The sequence below is a fragment of the Ochotona princeps genome, chromosome 23 (assembly GCF_030435755.1).
Source record: "Ochotona princeps isolate mOchPri1 chromosome 23, mOchPri1.hap1, whole genome shotgun sequence".
Classification (NCBI taxonomy): domain Eukaryota; kingdom Metazoa; phylum Chordata; class Mammalia; order Lagomorpha; family Ochotonidae; genus Ochotona; species Ochotona princeps.
Genome location: NC_080854.1, coordinates 31,578,710 through 31,598,157, shown reverse-complemented (window position 1 = coordinate 31,598,157; position 19,448 = coordinate 31,578,710). Strand labels below are relative to the sequence as shown.

Below are 19,448 nucleotides of genomic sequence, written 5' to 3'. Positions count from 1 at the left end.
ATCCTGGCTTGGCTAACAGTAATTCTTATGTCTTGGGAAACAGTTATATCAACGCATTAGGCAAAGTCAGAGGAGTAATACTATTTGATCTGGTGCAATCAAAACTATGAGGAGACTCAGAGGAGAAACCTGAACAAAAACATCACCACAACTCAATGCATGCCTCAGTCCTTGCAGACTTCTGTAACTAAGATTCCACTTCTGTGTGGCCTATAGACAAGAAAAATTGACTTCTCACAGTTTGGGGTCAGGAAGTGGCGGAGTCTGCTGTCCAGTTCACAGATGGTAGCCCTTTGCTGTGTCCTCACATTGGGAATGGGGTAGTAGAATTCCCTGGAGTCTCTTTAAAAGCACTGATCTCATTCTTAAAAGATGTGTCATCCTGACCTCAACACCTTACAAAACCACCCTCTTCTACTACCATATGATAGGGAATCTGTGCTCATGTGGAACTTGGCTGTGATATACAGTCTACTCCAATAAGGAATGGGTGCCCAATGTACTAAACATTCCCTCCTTGGTGGTTGATTTCAATTAATAACTCATCTTTTATCTCTTCACATGATTCTTCCTAAGTGAAGGACATTAAAGCAAACAAGCATCCAATGGAGACAAAGTCAGATCCTATCACGAAATTTCAAGTAAAGCATGGAAATTTTTGCCCTCAAATGGATGTTTGGAGGGGGGTGATACTGTGGCCCCCTGCAATGGTAGCATTCCATATGGACACTTGTTTAAGACCCAGTGCCTCCACTTTTGATCCAGCTCCCTGCTGATACACCTGGGAAAAGCAATGAAAATGCCCAAATTCTTAGTTCCCTGCACCCAGTGAAAGATCTGCAGAAGCTGCTCCTGCTTCTGTGTGCATCTTGGCCCAGTCCCGCCACTGCTGCCATTTGGGAAGTGAAATAGCAGGTGGAAGAATGAACCCTCCCTTTCTCTCTGTAAGTCTGCCTTTCAAATAGATAATAAGTCTTTTAAGAAAAAAAAAAGATGTCTGAATCACAACCAGAACAAGGCACTAAATATGCCATGTCTTAGTACATATTTATCTTTTCAGGTTAGAATCCATTCAAATATACGGATATCTAGTAGGAGTTTTAATTTTCTCCTATAACTGTTAACTTGCTTTGTTCAGACTGTTAGAGGTGATAGGTTGATATTTTTGCCAAAAACTGCATTTAAGTAGGATCAATAAGCATTGCATCCCAATAAACCTGCCACCTTATTCCTTTTCTAGATTTTTAGATGGAGAATTCCTCCCCAGGTGTATCTTTCCTTGTTACAGCTCCCCCCGCCATGCCGTGAGAGTGCACAGCTTTGGTTTTATGCTGGTTTGTCTTGGTTCCACACAAATGTAGCCCCCCTTTTAGTGTATGTTTAATAATTGTAATGGAGTGGGAAGTTTAATCTGTGGAATATTTGTTTTATTTTCCTAAAAAGACTCTGTATGCCCCAATATGGGACGCTCCAAATTTTTGATGTCTCCCAACATTGCACTAATGTCTATGTGCCTTGTAATGTTTCTTTCAACAATGGCATATGTATGTGACTCCTTGAAATTATAATTGAGCTGAAAAACTCCTGTTACCAAGTGAGTTCGTAGCATCATGTGTTGATGCTGATGCCAACAAACCTGTGCTGTCAGGTGTCTGAAAGTGCAGCCTATACAGTTTTATATAAGGCATAATAGTTGACAATAAATGACTGTGTTTCTGGGTTACGCAGATACTGTATTATATTTTTATCATTATTTTACAGTGAGAGTATATTTACGGGCAGTATGCCATGTTATGCTGGCAGCAGCCTTGTGTCTCTTGTTTACTGCATCTCTAGATTGCAAACTTCTCTTGTGTTTAGTTTAACCTCATGGTGTCTCGTTCATCACAGCCCTAGGATAAATAGTGTGAACTTTTCTATAATGCACAGCCTAGCTTTGTCATGGTGCTTTGATATTCCCACAGTGCCAAAATTTCCTGATAACTTATTTTTTTCTGAACATATCCACACTGTTAAGCAGTGCATAATTGTATTATTATCATCTCAGTGGTCTGATATGTTTTAAGTCAGCATATATTTACCATTTACTGCCAGTCCATTGACTGAATACAACTGAATAACTCAGATGCTTTGATTAAAAAGAGAACCAGTGTCCACATGACTTGAAGAATTTGGGGTGACTTACCTTTCCACATGAGAGGTATTCCTTTCTGCTCTTGTAACCCTAAAGTGTGGTTGAACTTGTGAGTGTTCATTCCAAAACTGTCCCCATGTGAGTGGAGCACTTCCTCTTTAGGAGATGCTTTTCTGACTTCCTTTTTGGATTTCAAGTCAGCCTGGCACAGTTTGGAAGACAGCAATACAGTTCTTTCACACCTCTTAAATCGAGAGCAATATTAGAATTGGCTTCAGAAATCCAAAGAAGGTCATTTGGTTATTTTCAGTCAATGTCATGTTGAGTCAATTGCTACCCTTTCTCCATGAGAGCACTGCAAAGCCTCTTGACAAATTTTGCTGCTGCTGCTGAAGGTTCAGGCCATCCCCATGGAGCTAGCTCTGTGAAGGTGAGGGTGGCTGCCACCACCTGACCAGGCTCAAGTGTTAGGGAGGGAGAGGCAGAGTCACCACCACTGTGATGACTTCCAGAAGCCACCTGCAAAATACTCAGCAGGTGGAGAGCCAGACAAGCCAAATGATGATGTTGGGATGTGGAGTCTATGTCAAAGCATGCGTTAAACTCCACGTGTAGCATCTTAGGAATACATGAGTGAGAAAAGGAAACTGTCTAGAAAGACACAGGTGCCTTAAAAGTTGTGATTTGAAGCTCATCAGCTGAAGGATCCCTCCACCACACTTTATTCCATGAATCATATATGAAATCTTTTCAATGTAGTAAGTGCCTTAGTTGTGTAGTTCTCTTTTTTCTGTAACTCAAATTTTGTAATACGTATTGGAGAAAGGAATGCCACTAATTTGTTCAAGGAAGTCTAGCACTGGGTGGCAAAGTCTTTCTATCTTCGCATTTTCTTCCAGTTTATCATGTGGAGATCTTAATTGTGGATAATGGCTTTCATTGTATGTCACTTTTAGAGGATACATATTTTATATTTAATTTTTTAAAGACTTGTTTATTTGAAAGGCAGGGTTACAGAGAGGGAGTGACAGAAAGGTATGGGCTTTCCATCGGTCCACTCCCCAGATGGCCTCAATAGCGAGGCTAAAGACAGGAGACCTGATCTGTGTATGAGTCTCCCACCTGGGTGGCAGGTGCCCAGGTATGTGGGCCATCATCTGCTGCAACACCAGAAGTGAAACTCGCAAGTGCTCTAATATAGAAAGCGAGCAGCTTAGGTGGTGCCTTAAACCACTGTACCACACCTTGGGCCCTGGGGAAGCATTTGTATAGTTTAAGGAAAGAGGAGAGTTGAAGAACTACTCATTATTTTAAGTATCAAAGTTCAGAGTGGCATTATGAAATGCAAAACCCCTACTTTCCTTATATTAGTTGCTACATTCCAAGGTACAGTTTGTTAGCTTCTCTGAATATTCAAAGAGACAATTCTCTATTGTTTTTATATTTTAATTTTATCAGTAAGGTCATAGGACTGCTTCAAGAATTATTTTTCTTGGCAACCCTGATTTAAAGATATAATTTATGATTTGTTATATTTGCAAGATGCAAGCCATATTTGTTCATATTAGGTTATCTGCTAGTAAAATATAAATTGCCACAGACCATTTTTTGACATTTTGTATACTCATTCACAATGAAAACATACAACACTTCGGACCCTGATGTGAATGCACAATGCTCTTTGTTCTCTGTTTTGATTATATAGCAGTGCCAAACTCTAAAGAGGGATAATTACAAACCCCTTGTGGATTCTCTGGCAAAAACAGAGATTTCTTATTATGAGCAAGTGCTAGATAGGCTATGGTTGCAATGAGTTCCTTCTGATTGTATTGTTGGTCTTTATACAATTCACATTGTGAGATTCCTTTCCACTGCTAAAGGAAAATTTGGGGCAAAATCAAAATCATTTTCAGAAACACAACTGAAAAATAAAGGTAGGTTAAAAACTACATGTCTCGTATCTTGCACATTTATCCTGGTCATGATGTTCGTGAATTCCTAAATTTCCCTCTGGGGATGGAAATATTTATTTCATGGCTGTTTGACTGTATTTAAGTGTTTTTTTTTTATTTAATAATGAAAACAGTATGTGCTGTTTAGTTAACATGAGTGTCCAGAGAAGAATGTCTAAAGTGTAAGTATCTCTTTGTAGCTTGTATTTCTCTCTCTCTCTTTTTATCATACTGACCATTCACTTGACATAGACCTATCTTCACACTGTTTGTGACATGCGTGTAAGAACCAAGTTGACCATTTTGCAAGATACTGCTCTAATCGTTTTTATACTTTTGTAATCCATAAACCAACACACCAAGCAGTATCTTAGCTGAAAACAGTATTCCATTTCTTTTAAAATGACATAAACAAATTCTAAAACAAAAATATATTCATAATTCTGTTCATAATGAAAAACAGTCATTTTCATCTTGTTTTCCCTTTTTGATCCATTTTATGATTTGGTCTTCTTATCAAAAAGCACTAACTTACTGCCTGCCTGAAAATAATACGGCTCAGAATAAGGACTCTCTTTCAAGACAGTTTGTATTGAACAAACCAAACAATGCATGTCTGGACGCTTCCATCTGGTCAACCTCTGCTACATTTCAAGAGGAATAAATCTGAATTTTTTTTTGTATTTTTGATGATCATTTACTTCACTGATTTACCATGATGATACTTAAAAAACCAAATGAACCTTTCAGCAAAAAATCTTGAATAAAACTCAAACCAGTTGCTGATAAATTAATAAATTTAAGCTTACTAAAGCAGGCAAATGAATCCACCTAAGGGATTGAGCACCAGAAATGTTAATTTACATTGAACTCCATCTCAGTTGTACATTAAATTAGAACACCATACCCTCTCTAGTGGAAACTTCCATTTGTTTTTTTGGCTTCTAGTTCATGCATTTGTGTCTTTCTCTGGCCTCCTCCCACTCTTTCTCCTCCTAAGCAACTCTTTGTCATAGTCGCAAAAGATACCTCTCTGCATAGTGTTGCCTACACTCACACATGAATGTTTATGCACTCTTAAAAAACAAAACAAAACAAAAAAACTGCTCTTGCTTGTGCATTGATACAAATACATTTAGATTAAGAGCTATTACCAATAGATGCAAACCAAAAAGAAACTTGACCAAGAAATTATACAATATTGAGTCACAGAAACTTTGAAAAGTTCTTGAAAGGTCTTTATTCTACAGAGATCTATTATGCAACTGTCATAGAATGATTTGCCAACAATACTCAATTTGCTTAAATTATGCTCTGAAGATGAGTTTCCAAAATATTGTTATTAATTTCCCTTTAAAATGAGGGCTTCTTTTAAAAGTGCTTGAATTTGATTTTGAAAAAATAAAGTGGTCAGGCCAGAGCTGGGTTTATATTAGTTAAACACGCAGTCCACCTCAAAACCTAGGATGCTCTGAAAGCTAGTCTTCGCATTGGTTAGAACTGGGTCTGTTGTTCGGAAAAGTCACTCCTTGGGAATGGATGTAAGGCATCTCAAGGTTCATAAACTTGGATTGTAGTAGACTCAGAAACGCCCCATGCAAAGTGGATGCCAGAAAAGAACAGGTGCCCTCCCGCAGAACCAGAACCCAAAAGGTGCAGGGCGAAAGAGACTCTCAGCAGAAAAATAATTTTTTTGCCAATTTTAAACATAGGCTTTTCTAAGATATTGCATTTTCCACTTAAGCTGCGGTGCTTATGAAGTGCAATGTTTTTTGCTTTCGCTGTGCACATGTTCATATTCAAGTACTGAGAATGCCCAGTAATTTACTATAGCAGCCATACTTTAAAACTGCCAGAATTCGCTACAAATTTGGGTCATTCTATCTTTCATTGTGTGAACAAGATGCAGCATTGTTACACACAAACAGAAATAAATATTTCAATGTAATTTGCCCCTTTATTTGTTCTATTTGTTCTTTTCTGTATTTGACAATATAGGAAGAATAAAATGCTGCACTGTACCAGGGATATTATGTTATACTATACTATATTGATGTATTTATAAGCTTTATACTTTACATATTTTTACATTAAAAGATTTGCAGTTAAGAATTTCCACAACAGGGCCCGGCGCAGTAGCCTAACAGTAAAGTCCTCACCTTGCACGCGCCAGGATCCCATATGGGTGCTGGTTCTAATCCCGACCGCCTGCCTTCCCATCCAGCTCCCTGCTTGTGGACTGGAAAAGCAGTTGAGGACAGCCCAAAGTCTTGGGACGCTGCACCCGCCTGGGAGACCCAGAAGAAGCTCCTGGCTCCTGGCTTCAGATCAGCTCAGGTCCTGCCATTGCAGTTGCATAGGGAGTAAGCCATTATACAGAGGATCTTCCTTTCTATCTCTGCTCCTGACTTTACAATAAAAAGAAATAAAATATTAAAAACAATTTCCATAACAGATCACATTTTCATACTAGGGAGATTTGGAGATTTGTACTGCTTCTGAAAATTCTAATAAATGGTTGATCTTTAGTATAATCATGTTTGGTAAAGATATCTCTTTGGTTCACTTGAAAGTTGATTTTGTGAGCTTGACTCCTGCTGCCTGTGGGACTTATTTTTGGCTGTGAAGTAAAAATATCTCAGATCCTGATTGTTTCACTAGGACACAAACTCAATACAATAACATCCACCAACTCTAAAAGATGCATGTGATGGAGTTTTGTGACTATTCATGGGGAAATGAGATGAAAAAATTATCTAATGGTTTAAGGTGGAAGACAGTTAAGGCTTCCATTTAAAGTGCAGCTTCAGGGTTGAAAATTGTGGCTGTCCCAGATTTTTCATGGAAATTTCTTTGTTTCTTTTTGTCAAGACCAGAGTTGGCCCATTTCCCAAGCTTTGCAAAGCTATCCAGGAGCACCCTGAAGGAAAGGGAATTTAAAAATACTGCCTCTCTTACACCATCAAGAAAAATCGCTTCCAATTATAAAACTTAATTGTACAAATTAAGATTGAGAAGAAGAGTTTGCATTCCCTCTTAGGTAACCAAACACAAGAGGAATACATCTTAAAATTTGGGGTCAGTGTACTAGCATAATCCCTTCATCATTATTGTCAGTTTTCATGTAGCACTGTTATGAAAAGTGAGCCAGCACTGTAAGTAATCTATAGCAGCAGGTACCATGAAGCAAAAAGCACTACACATAAAGCTCTGTGATACTGTAGTTGGTATGTGCTGTATTAGATTATTTTTGTTTGTGTAGGTGTCACTTTAAATAACTTCTGAGTAGGGAAATGTTATTCAAAGAAGTGTGTATGCTACCTCAGCCTAAATTAAGTGGAGAGGCAAAGATCTGAAAATGAAATGTTGATGAATACAGAGATGGTCCAGCTTCTCCCTTCTGAAACATCTGATTCTTGCCGGAAGTTTCTAGAATTATTTCCCAGTGTTACCAAAAGGAACCTGAAGCCAAGCTCATTCCCTTTGGTGCATTAGTGTGGCAGTTGCTGGGTTCCTGGGTGTAGACTGGCTCAGAGATGAATGAGGAACTGTCTGGCCTTGAAGTGCTCCTAGTCTCCTGGGAGAGGAGTCCTGAGTGCAAAGGGCAGTGATGCAGACATACTTGAATTCAATGGAAAGTCCAGAAGTGGCTAAGTAATTTAGCCTGGGAGGATCCAAGAAGGCTGGACAGGTAAAGTACACATCCTACCAGGGACTTGAGTGATGGTTGAGAATTCATGGTTAATCTGAGAAACCTGAGCTGGGAGAACCAGATGGGCATGTGCTGTGAGACTTGAGTTTTGGAGAGGATTTCATAATAAATGGACTTCCTCCTTGGGGGATGACTAGTACAAGGGCTGCCTGGCACATGGTGAACATTCAGCTGAAAGTTAGGAACAAAGAGCTTCAAGGTTCCCTAATAGAACATCAAAAACCCTTAACATTTTCCCATAGCAAAAGGACTGGGAACTTTATTTATTTATTTATTTATTTTGTCCATGAAGCCCTTACTGGATGTTGTCTCAAGCTGTAGAGAAGTAGGAATACAAGCCAATGCCTTCAGTGCTCTTTCCGCCCCAGCAGTGACTCCTAAGCTTAGGACATTTGCATTCTACTGTGATGAATTATGCCGCATCTCCTTATCACCTCTGCCATATCCATTTAACACTTTTTCTAAGTCCCAGTGGGCATTTGGCACAACAATAAAGATGCTGCCTGGAATGCCCCATCCCCTATCGAAGTACCTGAGTTCAAGTACTGCCTCTGCTAACACCCACCCTGTGTGATAGCAGGTGATAACTCGGGCACTCTCTGTGTGCCATCCACGGAAGAGATCTGGTATGATTTCCTAGCTCTTAGGTTTTTGAAGAAAGAAATCCCTAACTCCCTATCTTTTTCTGTCTTAAATAAATTAAAGATGGTAATGAAAACTTAAAGTATTATTTTGAAACCAAATATGTTAGAAAAACCAATATAATTTCATAAGTGGTGGTTTTTAAATTAAAAAGATAATAAACAGTAAAATCATTATCAAATAGTAGCTGAATACTACTGTTTGCCTAAGATTTCGAACCCAAACCTTTTCTTGTTTGTTTTGGTTTGGTTTGTTTGTTTGTTTGTTTGTTTTTACTCTACTAAAAAGGAAGAGCAGGGAGTGCTTGAAGGGATTCCAAACAACATACACTGCCATAGAACACTCTCCCCTTGTCTATGGGAAAGACAGCCTCTGGTTGAAGTAGCACTGTCAGGAATGCAGGGCACCTCTGTTCACTATTTACAGATAAAAAAAGGAGAGTTCTAAGACATATCTGGTGAACCCAACACAAAGCCGTCAAGATTCTGGTGAACTGTCATCTCAAATCACAAAGTGTCTTGAAGCCACCCGATCTCTGCTCAGGTGTGAGTTTTCTGAAAGAATTTTCAAGATGTCCATGTTGCAGGCAAAATTAACTATAGATGCCATTCTGTGCATTTTGTTAATTATATTATGGCTTGTAAAATGTTGTGGTTTAAAATACTCCCTCCTAGAAGAGCTAAAGGCTAACAGAAGCCACACAGGGTTTAGGCCAGGGTTGGGAAACTCGAGTTCAAGCATGAAGGGGTCATCTGCCCCTGCCATTGAAGACATCTCATGGCCCTTGTTATGTTTCCACACAGCAGTTACAACAGTGCCACCCTATGGGACTGGCCATTCCCTGGTCCTTGGGATCCCCTTTCCTGGTGATATGAACCTTTGTATTCTGAAGATAACTCCTTCCAGGTGAAATGCAAGATTAACCTTGTCTACCTGCATTTGTGTTTGATAAGAATTGATGCCTTAAGTAAGTTCTGGGGTGCTTATATGATTGGAATCACATGAAAAGAAAATATTTTGAAATAAAACAAGAAGATAAAAGAGCACTCAAATTGCATTTTTTTTCTCGCTAGCTAGGTTTTATCGATCTGTTTTCTTAAGATTAAGTTTAAGCTAAGAAAAGAAACCTTGCTTTTTATGGCAAGAGTTCTTGAGGAGAAAGACAACTTATAATGGAAAGCATCTTGCACAAAAGTCTTGGTAATCAGAGGGGGATACACAGAATAGCTTTGTAAATTTTGACTTTGAAAGCCCAGAGTAATGTAAATATGACTTCCTAGAGTGTAAACAGCAGTGGTTTGAAAATAAAAACTTGTACAAAACAAGCGGCCCTCTAGTTCGAAGAAAATGTGTCTAATAAGCATGTATGTCTGCGATGCTCTGAATATTTTTGATACTGTAATTACTAAAAATATAAAACTTCCAGGCCCTCTGGAACCCTGGGGGCAAAAAAAAAAAGTTTATAGGATTTTTCCATCTGAAAAAGACAGCTATGCTTTTCCATATTCTCTACACAGTAAAAGTAATTTAAGAATATGAAACATTATTCCCACACAATTTACATACTTGAAAGCCTTTTTAATTACTAATGGAGCCAAAAGTTCTTAAACTGCAAAGTATCCACTGTCTCTTCATTTTGTCAACAGATGAATGTGCCAGGCTAAAAAAAAAAGTGCAATTATAATTATTTGACTTAAGGATCATCTTTGTGTCAAATAAAGATTACATGCATTTTGAGAAAACCCAAAAGCTCATTAAAAATAATGTTTCCTTGAAAAGTGTTCCACTATTGGGAGATTCTGTATTTATGACCTTATTGTGGACTTTTGAAAAAAAAAAAAAAAACCTTTTTTCTTTCACTCTGACAAACTTGCTTTCCCTTTTCCATGCTGGGTTTTGTGTGATTTGTGGACATTGTCTGCATAGAGCCATTTTTGGACATGATCTGCATAGAGCCATTTTCTGTGTCCCTGGAAGATGCCAGCGATTGGAGACAGCAGAGCGTGCTGTGCAGCTGCTCGCACGGGGCCGCAGTGCAGGGAGACTGGCCGGGATGTCTGCTCTGTAATCTGGTCAAACACAGTAACTTCATTTCTAGACCTGGACTAGGCAGGAGTATTACTATGTATTATGTATTAAATCAGCCACTAATGAATCAGTCATCTCCTTTGTGCCTGTAAATCTGTGAAATGAGAATCAGTAACAGCACAGATGACACAATCTTAATCCCAAACGCAAACAATAGGATCATTCTGTTGCGAAAGATTGTTAATATCTTCCTGAAAGTCTGCCATTTTGCCTTCACATGCTACGATGTTCTCATCTCTCTCTTTTCTTGGATCTTACATATTCATAACTGACAACAACATTATATTTGACACAAGTAAAGATTTACCCCTATATCCAGGGTAATTCCGGCCCATTGGCCCACGCCTGTCTCTGAAGGGCATTATTAAATGGCTTCTCCTTCAGGCAGGAGGCGTTATCCCAAAGCCCTCACGGCTGCTGACCTGTCCCAGCCGAGAGCCCAAGGCAGCCTTTCTCCTGGCCTGAAATAAGTTGCTCATTTGTTTGGAGAAGAACAGGGACTTGAGAGTCGATTCTCTGAGTACACATGACAGTTAGTACCATGAAGGGTAGCCCGGGTAGAAATTCTGAAAATCATAATTGGATTTCCAAAAGGATCTAGTGCTCATTCTTGCTAGTAACAGAAGAAACATGTATTTCTTTTCTTATGAGTGATTTAAAATGCAGTATGTATACCACCTGATTGAGAAAACTATGTGCCAAGCTGGAATTGCTTTTTTTTTTTTTTCAAAAAAACATGTAAGTATTTCTATGTAATTCGATCCATTTGTTGTATACCTACTATACACCATTAACCACACCAGGGGCTGCCAGGATACAAATAAGGAAAGGACTTAATCCCTGTCCCAAAGGAGCTATTAGTGTAATAGAAGGTATATATATCATCTCTTGCCACAGTGATGCTGTGTAACAAGTCACCCCAAAACTTAGGGGATTAAAAGAGTTAGCTGTTCTAGCTCAGGCATCCATATGTCATCCAGGCACTGGTTGAATAAAGCTGGACTAAACTGAGTTAGACTCTACACTGCAGGTTGGGAGCAGTTCTGTCCAGGCCATGGGTCTTCACTCACCAGCCAAGCTTCTCTCACGGTGATAGAAGATGGAAAGGTCAAGTCCAACAACAACATTGGCTTTCTTCTAACATTCACTCGTCAATGCAAGCCACATGGCCATGCCCCACTGGACTAAGGTTCATAGTCTACCTACAGAGAACTGCCATGTTACTTGACAAGAGAGTGAGGGGTATGGAGAAGAACACACATTGGAGAAAAGTGATACAGTTAATTAGATCAGGAAAAGATGAATTGAGAAATGTTTATATGAAAAGGGGTATGGATTTTAAAAGAGAACAGATGTTTTCTAAAGAACACCAGGAAGAGTCTCAGAGCAGTCAGGATGTGCACTCAGCCGGGAAAGGGGTTTGTGTTGCAGCAAGAAAACTTGGGACAGGGAGCATGGTCATATCTCAGAAACGCTCCATGAAAGAGGTGTATGCCATTCTCAGTCTTTTGCAGACTTTGTAAAGAACAAAATTTAAAAAGAAAGGAAGGGCCCAGTGCAATAGCCTAATAGCTATAATACCTCGCCTTACACGCACCGGGATCTCTTATGGGCCCCTGTTTGTGCCGCAACTGCTCCACTTTCCATCCAGCTCCCTGCTTGTGGCCTGGGAAAGCACTCGAGAATGACCCAAAGCCTTGGAACCCTGCATTCACATGAGAGACCCGGAAGAAGCTCCTGCCTCCTGACTTCGGATCAGCTCAGCACCAGCAGGTGTAGCCACTTGGGGAGTAAATCAAGGGACGGAAGAATTTCCTCCCTGTCTCTCCCTCTCTGTATATCTGACTTCCCAAGAAAAATAAATAATTTTGTTTAAAAAGAAAACAAAACCATCAATGGAAAAAATCTGTAATAAAATGGCCAGTGCATCCCCAGAACACGTGTCCTCATTTCCAGACTGCTGTGGGCCCGGTGCTGTGGCTTAGCTGCTGCAGCTGTGTGCGGAGCGAACCAGCTCACGTCTCCTTTCCTCTGTACATCTAGTTTTCCAATAAAAATCAGTAAATCTTAACAATAACTGGAAATGATTTAGAAATTATCAGTTCAAGTCACTTCTTTCAGAAATGAAAAAAATCTGTATTTTGGATGCCTTTTCTGTGTCTTTCTCTTCGTATATATAAAATCTATAAATATACTTGACTATTTATAGAGTAAGCTTATCTATGAAAGTAAATAGATTATTCCCAAATAGATCTATGTATGTATGTAAAAATCTTTATAGATAATATGTTAATATATTTCAAAGGAGAGTAAATTATTTCTCATGTATTAAGATGAGGGAGGGAATGGGCATACTTCCTGAGTATCATAAAGAAACCTTGATCTTTTATAAACTTAAAAGCTGCTGGCCTCTCTGCCAAGTGATCTTCCTGATTCCAAAAGCAGAGTAAGATTCGTGATACAAGATCGAGCAGAGATTGTTAATAAGACAGTCAAGAACTTGGGGTGACACAGGGAGTGGGGTGCTCCCCTAACCTGGGTACTCGTCAGGAAACGCGGAAGTCAGGGTTCTGGAAGTGGGGCAGGGAAGGGCAAAGGGCATCACAATAAGTGTGGTGGGCACCCCTGTGCAGTTTCTTTCTGAAGAAACTCCATTGGTCTGCCTTGGTAGACAAGCCGACCCCATCGTATGAAGAGTTGAAAGCCCTTGGTCTCTGTAATCGAAATGGAGGAGGCTTCTCCCCAGAATAGAAACATTGAAACTTGGAAGCTGTAATGTACACTCTTAACGCAGACTGGAGGTCACCACACAATGAGAAGCAGCCAGGCCAAGCATTTACTGGTCGTTTGCCGCAGTGCCTGCTCCCACCACAGCCGGTGGGGCTCACTGCGGAGGAGAGAAAACCCACGTGGCCTGCAAAGCTTCAAGTAGTCGATATGTGGTCACCCGCCTGACATTTTGCCCACCCTGGCAGGGGTTTTCAAGGAATGGCTGCCTTCTGGAATGGGTGACCTTTGCGTGTGCGCCCGCCTATGCGGAGGACCTCAGCAGGAGTGTGAATCCTTAGAATGAGAGTTCTGTCCCCTGTGAGAGTCCTCTCGCTCCGTCCGTCTTAGGGTCCTGCCAGGGTCACCACTCTAACCTTTGTTCTCTGTCCTTTGCCAGACTCCGACCTGAGCATGCGCACACTGAGCACGCCCAGCCCAGCCCTGATCTGTCCCCCGACTCTGCCAGGATTTCAGAATGGAAGAGGCTCGTCCACATCCTCCTCCTCCGTCACCGGGGAGACGGTGGCCATGGTCCACTCCCCGCCACCGACCCGCCTCACGCACCCGCTCATCCGGCTGGCGTCGCGGCCGCAGAAAGAGCAGGCCAGCATCGACCGGCTCCCCGACCAGTGCATGGTGCACGTCTTCTCCTTCCTGCCCACCAACCAGCTGTGCCGCTGTGCGCGCGTGTGCCGCCGCTGGTACAACCTGGCCTGGGACCCGCGCCTCTGGAGGACTATCCGCCTGACGGGTGAGACCATCCACGTGGACCGCGCCCTCAAAGTGCTGACCCGCAGGCTCTGCCAGGACACGCCCAACGTCTGTCTCATGCTGGAGACCGTGACTGTGAGTGGCTGCAAGCGGCTCACAGATCGCGGCCTTTACACCATCGCTCAGTGCTGCCCTGAACTGAGGCGCCTGGAAGTCTCAGGCTGTTACAACATCTCCAACGAGGCCGTCTTCGACGTGGTGTCCCTCTGCCCCAATCTGGAGCACCTGGACGTGTCAGGTAAAAAGGAAGTCACCCCAGCAAAGGTCCTTCCCAGTGCACCATCCCAAAGCAGTTAGCAATGTAGCCACCTGGAGGGTCCCTTTCTTGCAGGTTGTTGGAGAGGGAGCAGTCGTCAGATACGAACCGGCGTCCATATGGGATCCCTGCGGATGCAAGGCGAAGATCTAGCCATTAGGCGCTTGCACCGGGCCCCAGCCTTATTCTAGTCCTTTGGTTAATATTTCTCTTTCGGTGCTTTTAAAAATGGATGGAAATCACAACATGGCTGCTTTGCCTAAAAGCTCATCTCAGGCAGGAAGAGTTGAAGTCCAGGCTGCCACTTTGGCGCCAAAAGGGGATCTGGCAGAACTAACAGCCTGTTTTTATGTCATCTGCTGCGTGGTCTGGAGAGGAGTGCTACCGAGGCTGGAGTGTGTGAGATGCAGCCAGGAGTGAAAGAAGTGACCTGAGGGGCCTGAGTCTTAGGAGAAGGTTGGGGAGGAGCTGGGGAGTGGAACCCAGGGTGAAAGGGGAATAAACAGACTGTGGGATTTACACAAGTGGAAGGCGGAGGGTAGCCTCCCACAGAAGCCCCTCATTTACCCTCCTTTTCAAAAGCCGCCATCTGAGAGTATGTCAGATACAGTCCGTTACTTCTGGCAGACCCTTGCCCTGGCTAGAAGGCAGCTCACTGTTCCTCAGGCCGACTTCAGGACAAAGCCAGAGCAACCGTCCGTGCGTGCAGTTAGAGCAGCCTTGGCAGGAAGGAGCAGGAAACCCAGGCAGGATGGGGGCTCCTAACATTTTTTTCTCTGAGGGATTCGGGAAAGAGAAAAGCATTATGAAGTAGTGGAAATAAGTTTCAAAGTGTTGTGATTTGGGACAATTCACAGCTTTTTTCTAGCTGTCCTTCTTCTTTAATAAACACACACACCCACAATAATAATAATAACAGTAATGATGATGATAAAATGCAAGAAACTAGGACCTTTATCCTTCCAGGAGCACACACATTTTATAAACACCTCATTTTCTTTTGTTTCTTCACATTAGAAAGTGATTCATGTCTGGGTTTTTACCAGGGACTGTGAGTTACTGTGCCCTGTCTTTGGAATCATTTTGAAACTCAGGAATCCAGAAACCAGTTTTGTTGTTTGGAATGGAAGCTCTCGGGCTCACAGCCTCGGTAATCTCGCTTGACTCTTTGATAACCAGTATTAAGCCTTGGTGACTGTCCTCGAGGTCGACCTGACGAATTCACAGCTTGCAGTGTGTTTGTATAGTGATTGTTTCAGCCACCCAAGGGTCTGTGTACACAGAGACTGACCCTGGTGGATCTGTAGTTTGCCAAAGTCAGAGCACAGAATCCCCGATTCGGGCAAACGCATCAGAAAGACAGCAGTCTGTAGGGTGGATTTCCAGCGGCCGTCAGCTCTAAGCCAGCGGGAAGTTTGTGCTGACCCAGCAGAAGGCCGCCAAAGCTGATGTCACGCTCCTTGCGCTCCTTCATGTCACTGCTAGTCTCTGAGCAGGTTACCTTCCCGGGGCCAGTAAACCCGACTTGGAAAGACTGAAGTGATGACTGGTATGGAACATCATTTTTCCCAGAAGAAAAAACTGCCTGTTCCATTGCAGTTGAAAACTACGTATTCAGATAATTCAAAGTCACCACAACTAACTGTTTACAGGCTTTAAAAAAATCATTATCACATGTTATACATGTTTTATTAATACTGTTTTTAGGCATCAATGAGATACATTGAAACCAATCCACTTTCAAAATACCAAGTGTGATTGATTTTTTAAAAAGATATATTTTTATTTAAAAGTCAGAATTCCAAAGAGACAAGGAGAGAGGGAGGGAGAGAGAGAGAAAGAACAAGAGCTTCCATCAGCTGGTTCATTCCCCAAATAACCACAATGTCTGAAGCTGGGCCAGACTGAAGCCAGGAGCTTCTTCTAGATCTCCCACGTGGGTGCAGGGACCTGAGTGCTTGGGCCATCCTCCACTGCTCTCCCAGGAACATTAGCAGGGAGCTGGATCAGAATTGGGGCAGCTGAGACTTGACAGGCCTCCGTATGGGATACTGATGCCACAGGCAGGGGCATAACTGGCTATGCCACATCACTAGCCCCAAGTGTAATCACTTTAATGAAGTGGCATCAGGCAGATCCTCTCCACTCGGAGGACCTGGGTGTCACCCTTGTGTTTCTCCCTTAGCTTTTGGGCCCAACCGTCAGAATCCCGGCCTGCTGGTTCTTCTTTCCCAGGACCTTGATCTCATCCTCTCGTTCTTCTTCACAAGCCGTGCTGCTCAAAGCCACATCACTTGCCTCCTGAGGGATCTTTTCAGACTACCAGCCACTTTCTCATGTGGAATCCCGAGTTCCTGCCCACACCCTACAGGAACGATTCAAGCTCTCAGCCAGGCACGCAGCGCCCCTTTTGAGATGACCCTGCCAGGCTCACGTCTCACCCTTGTGCTGTGGGTTTGTTATGGAACCACCTGTGTCTGCCCGAACACATCACATCCCCATGTGCAGTGGTGTGGGGGTGCCTCTGTGGTGTGCATGCCACTGCCACCCACGCAGTTCTTTTAACCATCTTCTTACTGTTCAGGTGCCTAGGTATGCTTTCCTGTCTCCCTCCTAGGAACTGTGGGACGCCTTCTCACAGGAGTTTGGGGTGGGGTGGGAATCTGCCTTATGAATGTGTAGATAGAGCGTCACTGGGCTTTGTAATTAAATGCTCGTATATTTTCAAATTCCTTTCTCTTGACTCATTATGAGCATCATATTTTTTCTCATGCTTGTTTATTCAGGAGAAACTTTATTTTTAATTTTTTGTGGTTTTATCTTCATTTTATTCAAAAGCCCAAGAGACGGAGCCCTTTCATCTGCTGATTCACTTCCCAGGTACCCACACAGCCAGGGACCCTTAGGGTCTCCAGCTGGGTTCAAGCAGTGTTGCTGGGACTCAAGACAGGTGCTGCACTATAGCAGCAACTGTCCAAAGAGGCGATTTAACCAGTATGCCAAATGCCCACATCCTGTTTTAACATTTCTGATATTATAATTAACTGACAAGTCTGCATGGTGGAATAAAATTATGTATATCTATATTCTACTGCAGAAATTACATAGCATGTATGTATCAAATAGTATGTTTATATATATAACACATACATATATTATAATTCTGTAATAAAAAGCCAATGGATACCTGTTTATTTAAATACTGTAAATATGCTACACATATTCTCACAAAGAAATACATACTGAATCAATGTATTCCATCAAATATTCCATATATTACATACATATCATTCAAGTATATAACATCTATGTATGATACATAGTAGAGATGAAGTTTATCCTCACCCATATTTTTAGGAGATTAGAAACAATGCATTGTCTTATTTTTTTACCACTACCTTGCAGGGAGCAAACTCTATTCCCATTTTAAGACAGGATTACTCAGAAGGAGTGAGTTGCCCCAAGTTAGGAAACTAACGATAGATCAGGAATTGGAACCTTCATCCTTGTTATTACAGAGCTTGTGAATTCCCTTAATCCTAATAACATGAACACGGGGGAACCCATTGCTGGTCTTCCTCTCAGTAGGAAGTCAAGGCATTAGGTGGGGAAGGGGAGGTGTCCCCAAGTTTTGGGGGGAGGGGTGTGGCTTAGCCCCAATGTCCCAAGCCTTCTGTTTTTCTCCAGCTGCTCTGAGCATGTGTCCCCTCTCTTTGCACAGGGTGCTCCAAGGTGACCTGCATCAGCTTGACGCGGGAGGCCTCCATTAAACTGTCCCCCTTGCATGGCAAACAGATTTCCATTCGCTACCTGGACATGACGGACTGCTTCGTGCTGGAGGATGAGGGCCTGCACACCATCGCTGCGCACTGCACGCAGCTGACGCACCTGTACCTGCGCCGCTGCGTGCGCCTCACCGACGAGGGCCTCCGCTACTTGGTGATCTACTGCACCTCCATAAAGGAGCTGAGCGTCAGTGACTGCCGCTTCGTCAGCGACTTCGGCCTGCGGGAGATCGCCAAGCTGGAGTCCCGCCTGCGGTACCTCAGCATCGCCCACTGTGGTCGGGTCACCGACGTGGGCATCCGCTACGTGGCCAAGTACTGCAGCAAGTTGCGCTACCTCAACGCGAGGGGCTGCGAGGGCATCACGGACCACGGCGTGGAGTACCTCGCCAAGAACTGCACGAAACTCAAGTCTCTGGACATCGGCAAATGCCCTTTGGTCTCCGACACGGGCCTGGAGTGTCTGGCCCTGAACTGTTTCAACCTCAAGCGGCTCAGCCTCAAGTCCTGTGAGAGCATCACTGGCCAGGGTTTGCAGATCGTGGCCGCCAACTGCTTTGACCTCCAGATGCTTAACGTCCAGGACTGCGAGGTGTCCGTGGAGGCTCTGCGGTTTGTCAAACGCCACTGCAAGCGCTGTGTCATTGAGCACACCAACCCTGCCTTTTTCTGAAGGGACAGCTTTCTTCTCATGTTCTGTTCATTCCAATGTGACCCCCAACAAAATGTTTGTTAAAAGCAGCCTGTGTAAGTTCCAACACCACTGGGAACACTCTTTCTTCCAAGAAGGCACTTAGCAATCTGGCTTTTGTGTTTCCTACTTTCTCTTGGGTATCAGAGGTCCCCCCCAAAGAAAAAAGTTTGGGAGAGGGAGACAGATTTCAGTTACAGCCAACAGTGTTTTGAGTCAGATCAACTTTCGGGTAGTGTCTTTTGTCATCAACAATACATCTTGGCAGGCCAAATGCAGGGTCTTCAGGAATACCCCTTACCCCATGCCCCCCTCCTCTGCTGAAGTTCCACATTCCTCTCTCCCCCTACCTCCCTCCAAAAGCAGCACAGCCAAGTATGAAAGCCTATGGCCCTTCAGATCGCCTCTTGTGACAGCTTGATTGGCCTAATGACACCCTTCAAAATCGAACAGTAAATTCTGGATAAAGAGATGCCCACGGTCATCGGAGAATCAGAGACCTGTCTTCTTCCCCAGGCTCAGCTGCTAAGTTGATATGCAGACTCAGCCAAAACCCGAGTTCACCTAGATGGAGGGTTAGCTCGTGCCCATTACAAAGCCCAGGGAACATAGATCCCAGTAAAGAGAAGTACTGTGATTTGGAATACA

At 42.9% G+C, this 19,448-nt stretch overlaps 1 protein-coding gene across 3 annotated transcripts in view; it reads left to right on the top strand.

Moving 5' to 3' along the window:
* The window catches only part of FBXL7 (F-box and leucine rich repeat protein 7), a 270,646-nt gene extending 251,414 nt beyond the window's left edge, over positions 1-19,232 (top strand). The window contains exons 1-3 of one of the 3 annotated variants that reach the window (XM_058680036.1): positions 8,877-8,985; positions 13,695-14,306; positions 18,046-18,912. In XM_058680036.1, the coding sequence (XP_058536019.1) occupies positions 13,709-14,306; positions 18,046-18,782 (1,335 nt within the window). In that variant the 5' untranslated portion in view covers positions 8,877-8,985; positions 13,695-13,708 and the 3' untranslated portion in view covers positions 18,783-18,912. Of the gene's footprint in view, positions 1-8,876; positions 8,986-13,694; positions 14,307-18,045 lie in introns of those variants that run through there. The other 2 variants (XM_004583624.4, XM_058680038.1) reach the window with 2 other exon arrangements.
* Positions 19,233-19,448: the final 216 nt, after the last annotated feature.